The 14,841-nt window shown below is 40.3% G+C and overlaps 1 protein-coding gene across 2 annotated transcripts; it reads right to left on the bottom strand.

Annotated features, from left to right (window-relative positions):
* Window positions 1-721: 721 nt before the first annotated feature.
* Window positions 722-10,660, bottom strand: HMGN3 (high mobility group nucleosomal binding domain 3). 2 transcript variants are annotated; one of them, XM_075597967.1, is made up of 7 exons: window positions 10,392-10,660; window positions 5,140-5,190; window positions 3,956-3,985; window positions 3,590-3,640; window positions 1,783-1,896; window positions 1,575-1,674; window positions 722-1,262 (listed from the first exon to the last, which is right to left on the bottom strand). In XM_075597967.1, exons 1-7 carry the CDS (start codon window positions 10,404-10,406, stop codon window positions 1,249-1,251), a joined length of 375 nt encoding a protein of 124 aa, XP_075454082.1. In that variant the 5' UTR covers window positions 10,407-10,660; the 3' UTR covers window positions 722-1,248. The 2 variants fall into 2 exon arrangements, with proteins under 2 accessions (XP_075454082.1, XP_075454083.1); XM_075597968.1 differs by lacking the exon at window positions 1,575-1,674 and having other exon boundaries at window positions 10,392-10,654.
* Between the last annotated feature and the right edge of the window lie 4,181 nt (window positions 10,661-14,841).

The following is a 14,841-nucleotide window of genomic DNA, read 5'->3' as shown; positions in this document are numbered from 1 at the left end:
GGGAGGGCAGGGCCGACAAAGGGGTGTGCCAGGACATGAAGGGGCAGTGCCTTAGCAAATGCTTGTTAAAATAGAATACAAATTGGTCTTTCAAAGTTGTTTTTTTAAAAACAGAAAATGCTAAAAGTAATTTTTCTTACTACAGAACTGATTTATTAAAAAAAACACACATGCAGGATATTGACTGAACTGCAGCTTTAAATCCAGCCCCCCTGGAAAGCTAGTTGAACAGCCCTTACATAGGTGGCAAAGTAGTTTTAAACACTCCATAGTAATGAAACTATAATGCCTCAAGTCAGTGTCTGTCTGTTGAACATATCAATATACAAGTATTGTTTTCGTGTCTGTCCTGTTCTTAAACTAATCGCAATACACGTATTTCATTACACAGGGCTTGTGCCTCTTCATGGAGTAAAAAGTTATCAACGTTATCTTAAATGTACAAGAAAGTTTACATATTTTGAAGCATACATCTCTGGTAGTGCTAGAGCAAAGAGAAATCATAAAATGGTTGCTCAAAACAAAGCTATAAGAAAAAATATATTTTTTTTCTGTGAAGACCATCTTTACCTTCATATTATAAATGTAATAAAGATTTTTTAAACATGTGGACACGAGGAAATTTACAACGCTACAAAAGTACATGAGACCATGACAAATGTAGACAAAGGAGAATTTAAAAAAATGTCAGTTATCCTGAAATAACAGATGATAAAAAGTCTGGGCATTTAAAAAGGCAAGATGACCTTTTATTTTTTAACAATTAAAAGAACCAAAAACAGTCAGCAGATGGTCACAACAATTTAGATATCTTCAAAACCACATTAACCGTAAGTACAAAAGCACCACTGATTATTGCTATAGAAAACTGCATGGAAAAATTCAGATCTGCACAGTAAAAAAAAAACAAAACATCACCATATGCACAAGACTAGAAGACAATTTTGTTTTTTAAAAGCAAAAAGGTACAGATATGCGATGCAGCCTCAAGCACACCCTCTAATGCTAAAGTTGAAATTTGTAAAACTTGCAGACAATGAGAAAATCGATCAGCAAAGCATGATTATGAGAAGGAAAGTGTATATATATATTTATATGTAAAAGTTAAACTACCATAGTCCTAAAAAAATTAGCATTTACAAAATACTTGAGAAAAATATTTTTTTTTCTTAAAGTTCTCCAAGAGGTACGTAAAATCAAAACTCAAAACTTCCATGATCAGTTCATTCCTTCTTGTCACCCACAGCTTCAGTTTTCTGTGCCTAGAGGATAAAAAACATGAACATGAATTAAAACCTGGATGTAGCTCTATTGTGTTGCTTAAGCCCTCCAACCCCACCTCCTAGCACCTGACCACTGAGGTTACCAAAAAAATATATATATATAATATAAATTATGCTTCTCTATTATATGTGCATGTTCATATACTATACCGATTATTTATTGTTAGTTACTGGGCTTTATGTTTTAGAAACCCGTAGAAGCCTTACCTGAAAGCTTCCATTTTTTCACAATGAACTAGAACCACACTACTAGCTTTTCTATGCACTGCACACAAAAATGATCTACCGTACCCTTAACTTTCACTGTTTCAATCTGCCCTTTTATTGACAGTGTGCGGGGCAGGGCACCTCTGGATGTTGAAACATTAACAGTTGAGCGAGAGATGCGAATCTGTAATAACATTATGGGCAATAAAAAGAAGCATTATGAACATGCAATCAATGGCTGTAAGACTGAATATATAAAAACACCACCACTGATTCAATCTTTTGGAAGTACCTCATCAGTTCTAGTTTCACCATTTTCAGATGGTGTAGTACCTTCCTTTCCAGCTTCTTGTTTTTCCTCCTTCTTCCCTTTAGCACCTTTGTTGGTCTTTGTCGCTGGCTCCTTCTAAAAAACAGGTTTAGAAACACCCCATCACAATTGTGTAGAAAACTGCCAAGTAAAGTACTTTCAAGGAAACAATATTCAAATACCGATGTTTTAAGCAAGTTACGTTTTAGTAGCCAGTGCTCCAGAAATATACATTTGTTATATAATCACCAAAGGTGAAAATAGTGAACAGGGCTTGTGAAACATCACACAGTGGGTACACTTTGAGATCAGGAAGTTTATGAAAGCTCTATATACTAAAATTCCACCTACAGGTAAACTGTTAACATGTGTAGAGTAATAAGAAATGCAGTTGTGCAGCAAAAGGTTCAAAAGAACAAAGGTCACTTACATGACCTTATACCTAGGGGGTTTGATTTTACATTTTATTCAACTATATAGTCATGTAAGAAAGTATATACCCTTGTTCGATTAATCATTCGCCCTCTTTTCATCGGTAATTTGAGCTTTGCAGACTTGGCAAGCTTAGGCCAAGTTCAGAGTGCCAGAGACAGGAGGTGGAGGGCGCGTGTGCGCGCGGCAGTCTGCTGGGCGATGTGTGCACATCATCCCCAGCAGACCTTTTCAAGCTTTCAGGAGGCGGGGCTACAGACGTGAGGTTAGGGATCGGTGTTGCACTGTTGAAATCATTTTCAAGAATGATTGCATTGGCTGCCAAAGTACCAGTGACGCTGCTGCAGCTTCAAAAAAACAACTTGAGTTGTTTATTGAAACTGTAGCAAGCGTCAACTCCGTATTTTTGGCAACAGGGTAGCTGCTACCCCGACTACCGCTATTAACTATAAATACATTGTTTCGGACGTCCAAGCTCACGTAAGCATGCCACCCTGAATGAGGCCTTAGAGGTGGCCCTCCAAGATATGATTTTGTTGTAGTACTACAATGCAATGTTTAATATAAATATTTTAGATTGTTTTTTTCCCCACTGGACTTTAAACAAAAAAACACTTTGCCCCCAGTAGAAAAAAAAAATGTGAAACTGCAAAGAAACAAACCAATTTTTTAAAGAATAGTTCATAATTCCTTTGTGGCGTAAACAGTTTCCTGTGTACTCACTGTTCTAACTATTTCCACTAATGTGAAGGTTATTGATGTGCAGTTTAGTGAATGAGGCCATTTGAGCCACATCAGGTGAATGATGTCATGGTTGAACAATAGTTTCAGTGTTCATGCTGACTAAACTTTTGCACTCAACTAGTTTTAATATATCTATCATGTGTTTTTGTGGCCTTTCATTTTAAGTCGTTGTCTTTCTAAAGTAAGACTAGAAGATTGCAATCAATACAGCTATACGCTACATAACCTGTGAAAGACTGCAATGCAGCAATCTCATGTTGATGACTACATTTGCATAGCTGTAAAAAGATGTTTCACAAGAAACAAATAGAGAAATTGTGTTTACTTTTTAGATGTGAAAATAAATAAAATCTGCCATGTCTATTCCTTCCCAAACGTTAAATTCCAAGTGCATTTACTTTTTACCTTTATTCCCAGGTTTTAATGAAGTTTACACCAAGAAAAATATTCCCATTCATTTTTTCTCTTTTTCTATAGCCTTATTTACAATGGTACCTTACATTATACGCCTTTTACATTTCTTCTAATTCTTTGCAGTAATTGTTCAACGATTTAACAGAATACAAAGTATGCGGAATCAGTGACAAATATGCTTAATAAATAAATAAATTACCTTGGCACCAGATTTTTTGGGTTTTGCGTCAGGTTTAGCAGAGACAGGTTTCTGTATATATACATATTTAAAAAAAAAAAAAAAAAAGATTCATGGGTAAGATGAAGTTTGGTATGTACTTAAAGTATCTTTCAAACAAATATGCAGAAACCAAATTTACACAAACAAATTGAGTTGAACGCTCAATTTTGTACGGTTTAAAATTTATAATATACATTCTACACCGGTGCTCTATTAAGTCTCACTACTTAATATAGGCTAGAAAGCTTCTCTATTGCTGCATAAGAGTTCAGCTCTATTCAAATGAATCAGACTAATATACATCCCATTAGTATTACTCCAGGCCAACATCCAATGTACTCTTACCGAAGACAAACGCGCAGATCTTCTTGTAGGCTAGAAAGAAAACAAAGATATTCATTTTTTTACAATTATAATTCTATATGACAACACACTTAACATAGAAGGAAAAAAAAAAAAAAAAAAAAGCTAATTGGTGCACATTGTAAAGTAAAAACGGAATATTGAGCATTAGATCAGCTTTTCAACATTCGTATTGCCTCAGTACATATAAAGAAGAAATGATGGTATTTAAGAATGTAGTTCCGGCACTTGATGCAATTGCTTAAAGGATAGATTGCAGCAAACATACATAACATAATAAAAATGATGGTAAAAGTTTGCTATACATTAGGTCAAATCAACTATCCAGGTATACCCCGCTTTAAGGACACTCGCGAGTAAGGACATATCGCCCAATAGGCAAACGGGAGCTCGCGCATGCACCTGTCAATACGTCCTGAACAGCAATACCGACTCCCTACCTGTACTGAAGCTGTGTGCAAGCGGGTAGACTATAGAGCCTGTTACAAATGCGTTATTTACATCAGTTATGCACATATATGATGATTGCAGTACAGTACATGCATCAATAAGTGGGAAAAGGGTAGTGCTTCACTTTAAGTACATTTTCGCTTTACATACATGCTCCGGGTCCCATTGCGTACGTTAATGCGGGGTATGCCTGTATTCATAATTAGAAAGACTTAACTGAGCTACAAACGGAAATTACACATTTATATGAAGTGCTTAACTAATGTGCCAAATTTGGTGAAAATGTTGCCTCAGAAGGCAAGAAATAAACCACATTTTGAGCTGTCACGGATGATGCAGACAGGGCTATGTTGAATAGGGGAAAAATCACCCTGCATTACTAAATCTCAGGATCCGTCAAAGGACATTTTGAAGCTATAAATGGTGCACCATTTGTTCCTGTAAAATAAATAAGAGCGATAAGGCACAATTACCTAAACAGGTAAAATAAAAAAACATTGTTTTTTCTTGTCCCGGCTAATTGCATGTATTTTTTATAAAAAAAGCAGGTTATTAAATGCAATTACCAAAGCACCTTTTTCATCAATGGAAAAAAAAGGATATCCAACATATCAATTGTGGTATTAACAAAGCTCTTGAAAAATAAATGGCTATAAAGTGTATAATGTTTTATCACAATAAATGTGCATGAAGCTGGAAATATTTGAAACACTTGCCTCTTGTTTAGTTACTTTAGCTGAATCCTTGGCCTCAGCACCTTCTGGAGACTGCAATATAAACAGAGAAAGCTTATTAACGTATAAATTACTAACAAACTAGATCATTTCACACAACAGCATCTTGGCTAACATTTACAAAAATGAAAGGGGTAGTCAGTCTCATCTACAATAAAACGTAACTAATGGCCAATATATATATAAGTAATCAATATATATATATATATATAATGTGCCAAAAGGAGCAGTGTCCCCCACTCCCTCTGACTAAAGAGTCAAGAAATAGTGGCGAGCCCCCAGACAATTTGGAACCTTATGTGGATAAATACCTTCCCATTCTGGAACATTACAAATAGTGTTTGCATCTAGCAGTGATTCAAATGCAACTTAAAGAATATACTGAGAATATGTAATACAGAATTGTATTTTGACCTCTGTCAAGTGGCTCAACTATTACTTTGAACCTGAATAACTTATACCACGTGGGAGGGTAAAAAAAACAAAAAACATTGTCATTTGTTTCTAATTTAATAGAATATTTCTATAGTCCTTTGAATGGTCTAGCTCTGTAGCTGACAAGTAAAGCCGACTAATGACCATCTGAAATACGCGCTTGACATTCACATGGTTGGTTAGTTAATTCTAGTTGTGCAAACTGAGGGGGGATAAAACCAAACAGTATGAGTAGTTTTCAACCAAGTTTTGAATATTCTCTAGATATGTAGGATTACTGTCAAAATATCAAACCAATACGGATCATCCCCATGGGAACAGGATGAGGGAATCACCACAATTTCAGCATAGCTTCAGAACACATCCAATAAGGCTGAAGAACAATAGAAGGGGAGGTTTATACTAATAATTTCATTCTAGGCATACAGTATGTGTATGTGTGTATGTGAAAAGTCCGTTTCTACTCATGTGGAATAACAAAAAGAATCGCAAACGTCAAAGAATCCATTGCTACCTGTGTCCCAGAGGACATGCTAGACTAGCTGGCTATTCTCTCAGGAAGTGCTGAAAATCACACAATTAAAAGAATATGCTACATACAACTGAATCACACATGTCCAACTAGAAATGTCCACAGCCTAATACCTATTGTTTTAAAAACACCTGAATGAACAATTGTTTCTACTGGTCATGTCTTTCCAGTAGCTACAGTGACTGGTAGGGTATTCAACTGTCCCCGCTTTGCATAATGTGATTTAATTATTCTCTGTCTGCACATTTATTCTAGAAAATGTATTTGCCCATGATACATTATATTCCTGCAGATAACCCCAAGTCATGATTTGCAGCACTCATGAAAAAGATGGTAGCTAGGTACTCCTAATGTTTAACAGAGGGGCAATACTTTGGACTACATTTACAAAAATGTAGGTTATTCAAACGAAAGGAAAGTCACCTAAAAGTATTACGTTAAAATAATTGAAAATGCTCAAAAGCTATGTAATGCAATATGGTGCCATTTACAGCACATTGCAACTCTGGCCATTTCAACGGTGTGTTTTAGGCTAGGTCCTCAGTACATGCTGCAGCATGCGCTGCAGGAAAATGAACCGTCCCTCAATGGGGCCGGGCCCACTAGCTGCCTTGGGTGCCATGTTGCTCGACAAGATTTTTCTGAAGACAAGAAAATTGTATTCAGAACTGGCGACGCTCCCCCCCTCCCCGTCACAATCTCCTGCAACTCAGCCACAGACCGAAGATCACAGCTGCATGCGCCGCCAGCCAGTGCGCAGCAGCCGACACTAGGCACCTAGCCTTAGGCTGGTTCTATAGTAGGCGGTGCGCGCGGCAGTTTTAGTTGGCTGAGGATAGTCAGCCATTCTATGATAGGGCCGCGGACGCACAGCAGGGAGTTTGGAGCGAACCAATGAGGGAGAGCAGGAAAATTAAATCCCGGATTATCAGCTAGTTATATCTACAAGCAAATTTAGGCCACGGCCCCGGTGTTGGCTGCAGCACGCGCGCAGCTTAAAACTGCGATCAGTAGGGATTGATGAGAGGAGTGGCCAAAACGCTAATTGCTACACTGCCATTGGTCTACACTAACATTGGTCCAAACTAGCTGCCCTGCTATTAGCTCCCAGCACAACACGTGACCGCACAGGAAGACAAATTTCTCGTCTGCCCTGCTGGTTGAGGCGTCACCGCACTTCGTGAGTCAACATGCGAGAACACACTGGGGCACACCGCGCACGCTGCCGTCACCACTGGGGACTTAACCTTAGATGTGATCACATACTTTCAAATCGACATCAGTATTTGTGTCGTACAAGTGGTTGAATAAAGAGGATAAGAGGTAAAACTTCTGGCTCTATTTTTGGAGCAACATTTTGATTCATATTATTTATTAATGATGGCCTAAGTTTACAGGTGTAAACTTAAATAATGTGATGCTTAATTTCTGATCAATGCAGCATGGGCTGGTGATGTAACTAACAACTAACACCAGAGACATCCTTTGCCTTTTAAACATTCAAATATAAAATAAAAAAATACCAGTTGCATGCTGCAACAAACCATGTGTAGGGGCCCAAACGACTCACAAATATTTATTATGTACACAAACGGCTTTTTTTTTTTTTTTAATGACCTTATTCTTAAATTAAAAGATTTCCCCCCCTCCCTCCATCTTATCTTTCTTCCGGTAGTGTTTCAACAGTGTGCTCACGAAGAAAGGTCCCCGCTTGTTAGGCCCTGCTCACTCTGCTACCTACACGACATGTGCCGCTCGTCACTTATGTTTGGCAATGGGAGTTTTCAGACTTGAAACTACTCCAAGCGTTGACGTTTCTGCAACTCAGAGAGACAACTGAATTTGTGATTTCGTGCGGCAGCAGAATCACATGTACTTCACCAGCCAATGTATGAAAGCATCATCTTCTTTATTTCTAAAGAAGATGACGTCTTCCCCTGTCCCGCCTACTGTCGGTTCATGCTGTCTGCTGGGGATGTTCACACATAGCCTAGTGGCGCGCAACATCGGGTAGTAGGCAGAGTGAGCTCAGCCTTAACCTTTCTTCTGGCTTTCTGCAGCTACAGATTACCGCTTTTGGCTTCCCCAAATTTAGGCCGAGCTCATGGTGGCGGCGCGGGTTTCCTTGCGTGCACACTCCTCCAGCCCCAGCGATGCGTGCTCTAGCTGCAGGAGATGGGTTGCGGCGGACGAGTCACGGAGCTGATTCGTCCTCTTTGGGTGAACCAGCTCATGTGACGCTGACGGCACGTGACTGCAGCCCGCAATTTCAATTTCTGTTGTGGCGGCAAACTGTAGGTGCGTCAACGTGTGCAGCGGGCACTTAAGGAACTACCTTAGACAATCAGGTAAGAGTCCTTGAGCTCGGCCTTACTGATTGAAATACATTATACACCATGTTGTGGTAAGGACCTTTTAAACCGGTTAGGCTTTTTCTTGTGGTATAAAGCAGATGAGTCTTAAAACAAGGTTAAGAGATTTTTCTCTAATACAAAGATAACTACTTTGAAACTTGACTAGATATTCAGAACTATTAGCAAAATGACATTTAAAAACACTGCAGAAGTACGTCAAACCTAAAAGACCTATTGAAAATAACAGAGTTACGATGCTAATTCAGGTTACTAACTTCACTCAAAGAACAGGGATGTATGGGGACAACAGATGAGAATGCGCCAAGTGGAGGCAACCTAACAAAAGGGGAAACCCCCCTCCCCCTCAAGGACACGTGTCAACAGTTTTGCCCCCAAAAATATGCTTTCATAGGAAGTGGGAAGGATGGAATCAAACAGAAAAATGTAAACACTGCAAGCCAGCCTAATCAAAATACATAGCCACATATAACCGTCAAGGAATGCGCCTGGCAACATCAAACATTTTAATCTCTTCATCCCCATAGACTACAATTTTGTACATGCATTTTAAGAAAACTGTTCGGTGTACACACACACACACACACACTTTATATCCCTGAATGTGATATATATTTATTTACTTTAATAAAAGAATATTAAATGTGCAACCTTTTCTGCAGCCAATTTAAAGTGGGAATGAAAACTGAGAATATAAAAGTTATGTTGTGCCTTTCAAAATGGAGAACTTTGCCAAAGATGTAATCCTCTAAAGATCCTGTGACTTAAATGGTCATCCTCTGTAACAGATTGACTGATTGGAAGCATATCAGTTTTATGCTAAAGAGAAAGTTTTGAAATGGGTCCAATTCACGAGTAAAAGTCAGACTCATCTCGAGGCGTAACACTATCTTGCATCCCTAAGCGAGCACATTCATTTAGCGGTCCTTTAATACAAAAAAAGGACAGCCCATAATCTCAGCCTACATTTTTATATTATAAACAATTCTAGCTATATATTTAAGGGAAAAAATATTAATAATAATAATAATAATAAAAAATATATATATATATATATATATATATATATATATATATATATATATATATATATACACACACACACATACACGTTTTGGGGGATATCACTTTTTATACAGCCCCTTTGTAGACAACACGAATCGCTTCACAGTAAGTTTGACTCGACAACACGATTTACACAATGAAACCCCGCTCGGAAATTATACATTAAAAAAAAACAAAAAATACACTGTAAGAACTTTGTATTTGCCATTATATTTCGGGACTCCGGGTCTCGTGGAGCTGCAGTTTAACCAGACACAATGAGGTGCATGTGCTCCTGGAGCAACAAACACTGGCTCCGGTCCCTGGTCAGAAAACCTGATCCTGAAGGCAGCATGGGGTGTTCCCTCCCGCAGGCCCAGCGCTGCTGCTGGTGTGACAGGCACCATACATACGGGGCTGTGGCAAAAGGAAGAAGAAGGGTGTTTTCAAACCCGACTTCCCCACTCCTTTCCCACCCAAGATCCGTCATGGAGCATGACCAAGAGAAAAAAAAATGGAAGGCACATCCACACAACCGAGCTGTGCGAACCGCAGGGTGTCTGTGTGTATGCATGGCAATGTGAAGAGAAAGTGCGCGCTGAGCAAAAGTAATAAAAATACACATACAATAACACGACAGTTGTGTTATCGCGTCAATGGATCTGCATGGTGGCTTGGGAAGGAGTAACCAACACCAGGGGGGGGGGGAGCACAAAGCAGACAAAGCCAGCGCAGCGCAATGGAGGAAGAAGAGGAGGAAAGAAGAAGGACTGCAAAAGCGGGGGGCACGCAGAGGTCGCCCCGCTGGCAACGGCGGAAAGGACACGGTGCCACCAGGGGTACTATCTCACCTTTCTCTTGGGCATGATGTCTGTGGGTTGCGGCCTCGCCCTGGAGCTTGCTTGTTGAGAAGAATGGAGGGTTATGGTGGTGGTTCGTTGGGAAAGGGAGCGCAGTGTTATACTAGGTTCACAACCACTCTCCGCACCAACTAGATTCCCCCCAGTCTACACCTCCAATACGAGCTCGCGCACCAGTACGCGGCTCCTATTGGACGAATTCCAATTACAAATTTCACGTGCCCCTCCCACTCCCCTGCGCGGCCCGCCAACGGCCGTGTGGGGGGTGGGGCGTGGTCACGCAAACCGGCCTGACACTTCTGATTTACTACGTGCCAACCTCCTACAGATATTCCCACCTACCCTCCGACTGGCCAATAGGAAGGTAGCAAGTGGGCGTGTTCTTCACCGTTCAAAAAATGGAAACAGGAGGAGTTGCTGTTCAGCAGCGGTTGAGCCTTCTGGCTGTTGGTTTGTGAGCAGGAGGTGGAGTGTTTTGCCTCGCGCTGGTAACGCCCCTCCGCGCCGTTGGCTGTTTATTTTTGAATGTGTTGTGAGCGCGGGATTCTTCTTGGTAGTGGCCATAGGCGCCATTTTATAGTAGGAGCGGAAGCGCGGGGAACGATTCGCGCATTATTTTTCAGAGTTTCAAAATGACGGGTGAGGAGGGTAAATGGATAAGATTCAAGGTCAGCTCCTCCTCAACACACCAACTAAAGACAACGCGGCAGAGGTTGATATAACCCTTAAAAACAGGGAGTGGTCATTTAATTGTCATGTTACACGTCTTTAAAACAGCTGCTGCATATTGTATGCAAGCACGTTTATTATTAAAAAACCCCGCTGGTAAACATTCACTTTCATGGGAAGAAAATTGAATAGATTTAAACCTATTTTTGGTTATTTTTTAGTCTATTAATTTATTATACGTTATTCATTTACATATTTCTATTTAAAGTTTACTGGCTAAAGTTGCATTTTATTTACAGCTCTGATCATGTTTTAAATTTAAAAAAAAACGCAATGTATGCGTAAAGGTTTCAATACTTTAAGAAATGGAAGCCTGTGGATGCTGATGCAAAAATGTAATTAATAGGTATTCTTGTTTTATTTATAAAGATAAGAGAATAGTGGGAGAGAGTGGAAAAGATGGGGGAGAGAGGAAAGAGAGCTCGCTCTTGCTACAGTCTATGAAATTGTGCCAGGGGTAAAGAGATAATGGGCAAAGCTACACTTGCCTAGACAAGTGAAAAGACCCCTATACAACTAGCACTCATTGGATAATTATATGTGTACAGAATAAAACTTAACCTTTATTGGTTTATGAAATAATATATAAAATAAGGATAAACACAGACACGCAACACTTAAGACAGCTAATGACATGAATGGTTAAACAAGTATTAAACAAACCACCTCCAAATAAAAAAAACACAGTAGTTGGGGTGGTATACAGAAGGACTAGTAGGAACTGGCACCTTAGAACAAATTCTAGTCCTAATATAGAAGATGCCTCAGGGTGGTAAATATATATATATATATATATATATATGTCCGGAAAGTGTGTTGTAAATAGCAACCTCACACCATCCAAACCACTCCTGATTAGATTGTCACTCAAAAAATGTTGTGAGCGAGCTGCAAAGAAAACAGTGGTGGGTGTGGTTGCAAAAAGCACCCCACTGATAGGTGGTGATTAGGTTCTGATACAGGAATAGTATTCCAACTAAATATACTTAGTGCAGCTTAATAGAGTAAATACTCTAGTCTAGACTAAATGTTGCCTGATTTATTGTATTCACATTCTATTCAGAAAAAGTGACAATTACAGATAGTCTTGAGAAACGCAAGTATCAAAAACTTAGTATCAAAAATGGGCTACAGTGTAGCTAGGAATATATGACTGGTAAATGGAAAACCCTAGATTCATTGTATTTGTGACTAACAATCAAAGTATCCATTCAACAGACTGACAGTGGTATATAAGTTCATCCAAATACCAGAGCCTAATAAGAGCAGTATATAATAAAATAAGCACTTGTCCGTTTATATTGAGGCCCAATATTTAATAATGAACTCTAGGGTCATAAATGGAAAAGTGCTGCTCCATTACTCTGTGATGGCAGCGGTTGCTTAATAATAATAGTATCTTATTCGTTAATAAGGGGTACATAAAATATAGTATACAGCCCCAGCGAATAGTGTACAGATATATAACCCTAGTCAGTATATTGTATTAGTAACCATCCTTATAATCTGGAAACAGTAGCAGTGTTTGTCAGCTGTTTCAGGTCGTTTAGATCTGAGGTAAAGTTTGAGTAAGTGTCTGCCTCAATGCAGGCAGATTTCAGCTCCGGTAAATATACATGCTACGGAGCTCCACTCGGCATGGTGTATTAATGAACACCACAGAACGTGAACTGACGAGTGTAGTAAGCTGACTGGGTATATATCATGTAGTATAGCGACTCTCCACACTCCTTTATAAAGAGCCAACATATTCCCATGCGCGGCACAATAGGGGAAACAGAATGACATGAAGTAAGAACAAACGAGATGTAACATTTAAACAAAAATTAGTGGCTGTCATCAATTCTACAACATTGCCTTCACTGCTAGTAGTAAAGAAGTCCTAATTGCACTATTACAGGAGCTTATTTTGCTCAGGTTCAATAAGAATAAGGGTGACCCTAAAATCAATACAAAAATGTTTTGTCTCGGGGTCCGATTAAAAAAAAAAAAACAATTGTATTGTTCAGAAAACCAAAACCATGATCTTTTCTCACTTCATTTTCATGAATAGATTACCATAATTTTTTCTGGTTGCAATTATTACACTAACCTAAGTTGTAAGGGAAATACTTTAAATGCAACTGTATTTCTATCTGGAAGGTTGCATTGCGTACATTGGTAGCGCTATGTAAATACATGCAAAAAGGAGTGTTTAGTCGGCGCTTATACGCTTATAGTGTAGTTTTAAAATAGCTAAATATACTGTGCTATTTAAATAAATAGTGTATTGTCACAGGAGACCAGGCAATTTACACTTTGTTTTACCAGGATCATTAATTGTGCAAAACAAGGTAATGAAATAAATTGAAGTTTATTCGCACAAATTTGCTTACACTACACTGGAACACAAAATACAGACAAAAAGACACTTACTGGGGGTCTGCAGTAAAAAATTAGCCTTTCCTAGGTGCAGGGAACTCTAATTAAAAGTTTTACCCTGACCGGGACTTAGCCCGGAATCTCCTGGTTCCCAAAGCAGTGTGAGGTTTCACATGCCACCGCTCCCTTCTCTTCTGACAACTTGGACTTTTTTGATGGCGAGTTACTCCAAATCTCATGGAACTCAAATCGTCTACAAATCCCAGCCGCGTCCGATATTGAGAACTTGGGCGCAGAAATTGTGACTATCCTGGCTTGAAATTGAAGCCGGGTGCTCTGCTATTCGCGCAGTCCGCCACAAAGCACTTTCAAATCTCCAGATCCCTCAGTATCTCCGACAAAACTCCACAGAGATATAGCGGCAATCGCAAGAGTCCAATTGCATAGAGCAAGTTTGAATTTCCAGCTTGGATCGGCACCAAGCCTCATTCTGGGGTGTCTCCGGCTCAGCCTTGGAGAAACTGCTTAATCAGCTTACATGCTAACTCAGAGACAGTCTGTGGTGCTCAGATCAGCTCCTCTTTACGTACTTTACTTGTCTTCATAGTGTAACGCTTGCGCTCACAACGAACAAGGCAGGACCCCGGTACTGAGGGGAAAGTATAGAACTGCGCACCCACAGCAGCGGAGGCATGCCTGGAGGGTGGATAGTCATGATGGCCGGGTCTGGGTTGGAGAGAGTGGGTTAGTCGTGATACTTGCCACGGTCGTGGGTAGGTGCCAGGATGATAGTTAGAGTCTGTAATGCCGTGGTCAAGGGTTGGAGCCAGGAGAGTAGTGAATGGTCTGTTAGCCGTGGTCAGGAATGGCGAAGGCAGGATGTCTGAGGCAAGCAGGGGTCGATAATCCAGAGCAGGGTCCAAAGTCTAGCCGGGTCGGTACACAGGTGTAAGGAATTGGGGAACACGTCCTTTGCGGCGTGTTCCCTCCTTACCTGCTGCCGCTGCGGCCACTGTTCCTCTCATTATAGAGTGCGCGCGCACCCACAGCTCTTCTAGCTGACGCACGAAACCTGGTCCCGCCTCCCGCACGCGTCGCGTGTCTCTCCCACGCGGCCCGCACACGCGATGACGTGCGACAATCCCCAGCTGCGTGGCAAGACTCTCTTCCCTGCCTTGTTGCCTGCAGCCTATCCCAGCTCCGCTGGGGCCACGCCTGCGCTCCACCCCCTGTCCCGATTGGTCCTTTAAATACTTCCTGCTTCCTCCCATGCTTTGCTCAGCATAATCCTATGTAGCCTTGTGAAGCTCACTTCAGTTGTGCAGTGCTCTGTCTCCTTTGCAGTTAACCT

This window comes from Ascaphus truei, chromosome 4, assembly GCF_040206685.1.
Source record: "Ascaphus truei isolate aAscTru1 chromosome 4, aAscTru1.hap1, whole genome shotgun sequence".
NCBI classification, from domain to species: Eukaryota; Metazoa; Chordata; class Amphibia; order Anura; family Ascaphidae; genus Ascaphus; species Ascaphus truei.
Note: the sequence above shows the minus strand (reverse complement) of the source record. Positions and strands in the feature narration are given on the sequence as shown.

Coding starts and splice junctions, on each gene's coding strand:
- HMGN3 (XM_075597967.1), bottom strand. Junction 1,897..3,589: donor CCAAAAAATCTGGTGCCAAG/GTAATTTATTTA, acceptor CCTGTTTTTTAG/AAGGAGCCAGCGACAAAGAC. Junction 1,675..1,782: donor GTGAAACTAGAACTGATGAG/GTACTTCCAAAA, acceptor ATGTTATTACAG/ATTCGCATCTCTCGCTCAAC.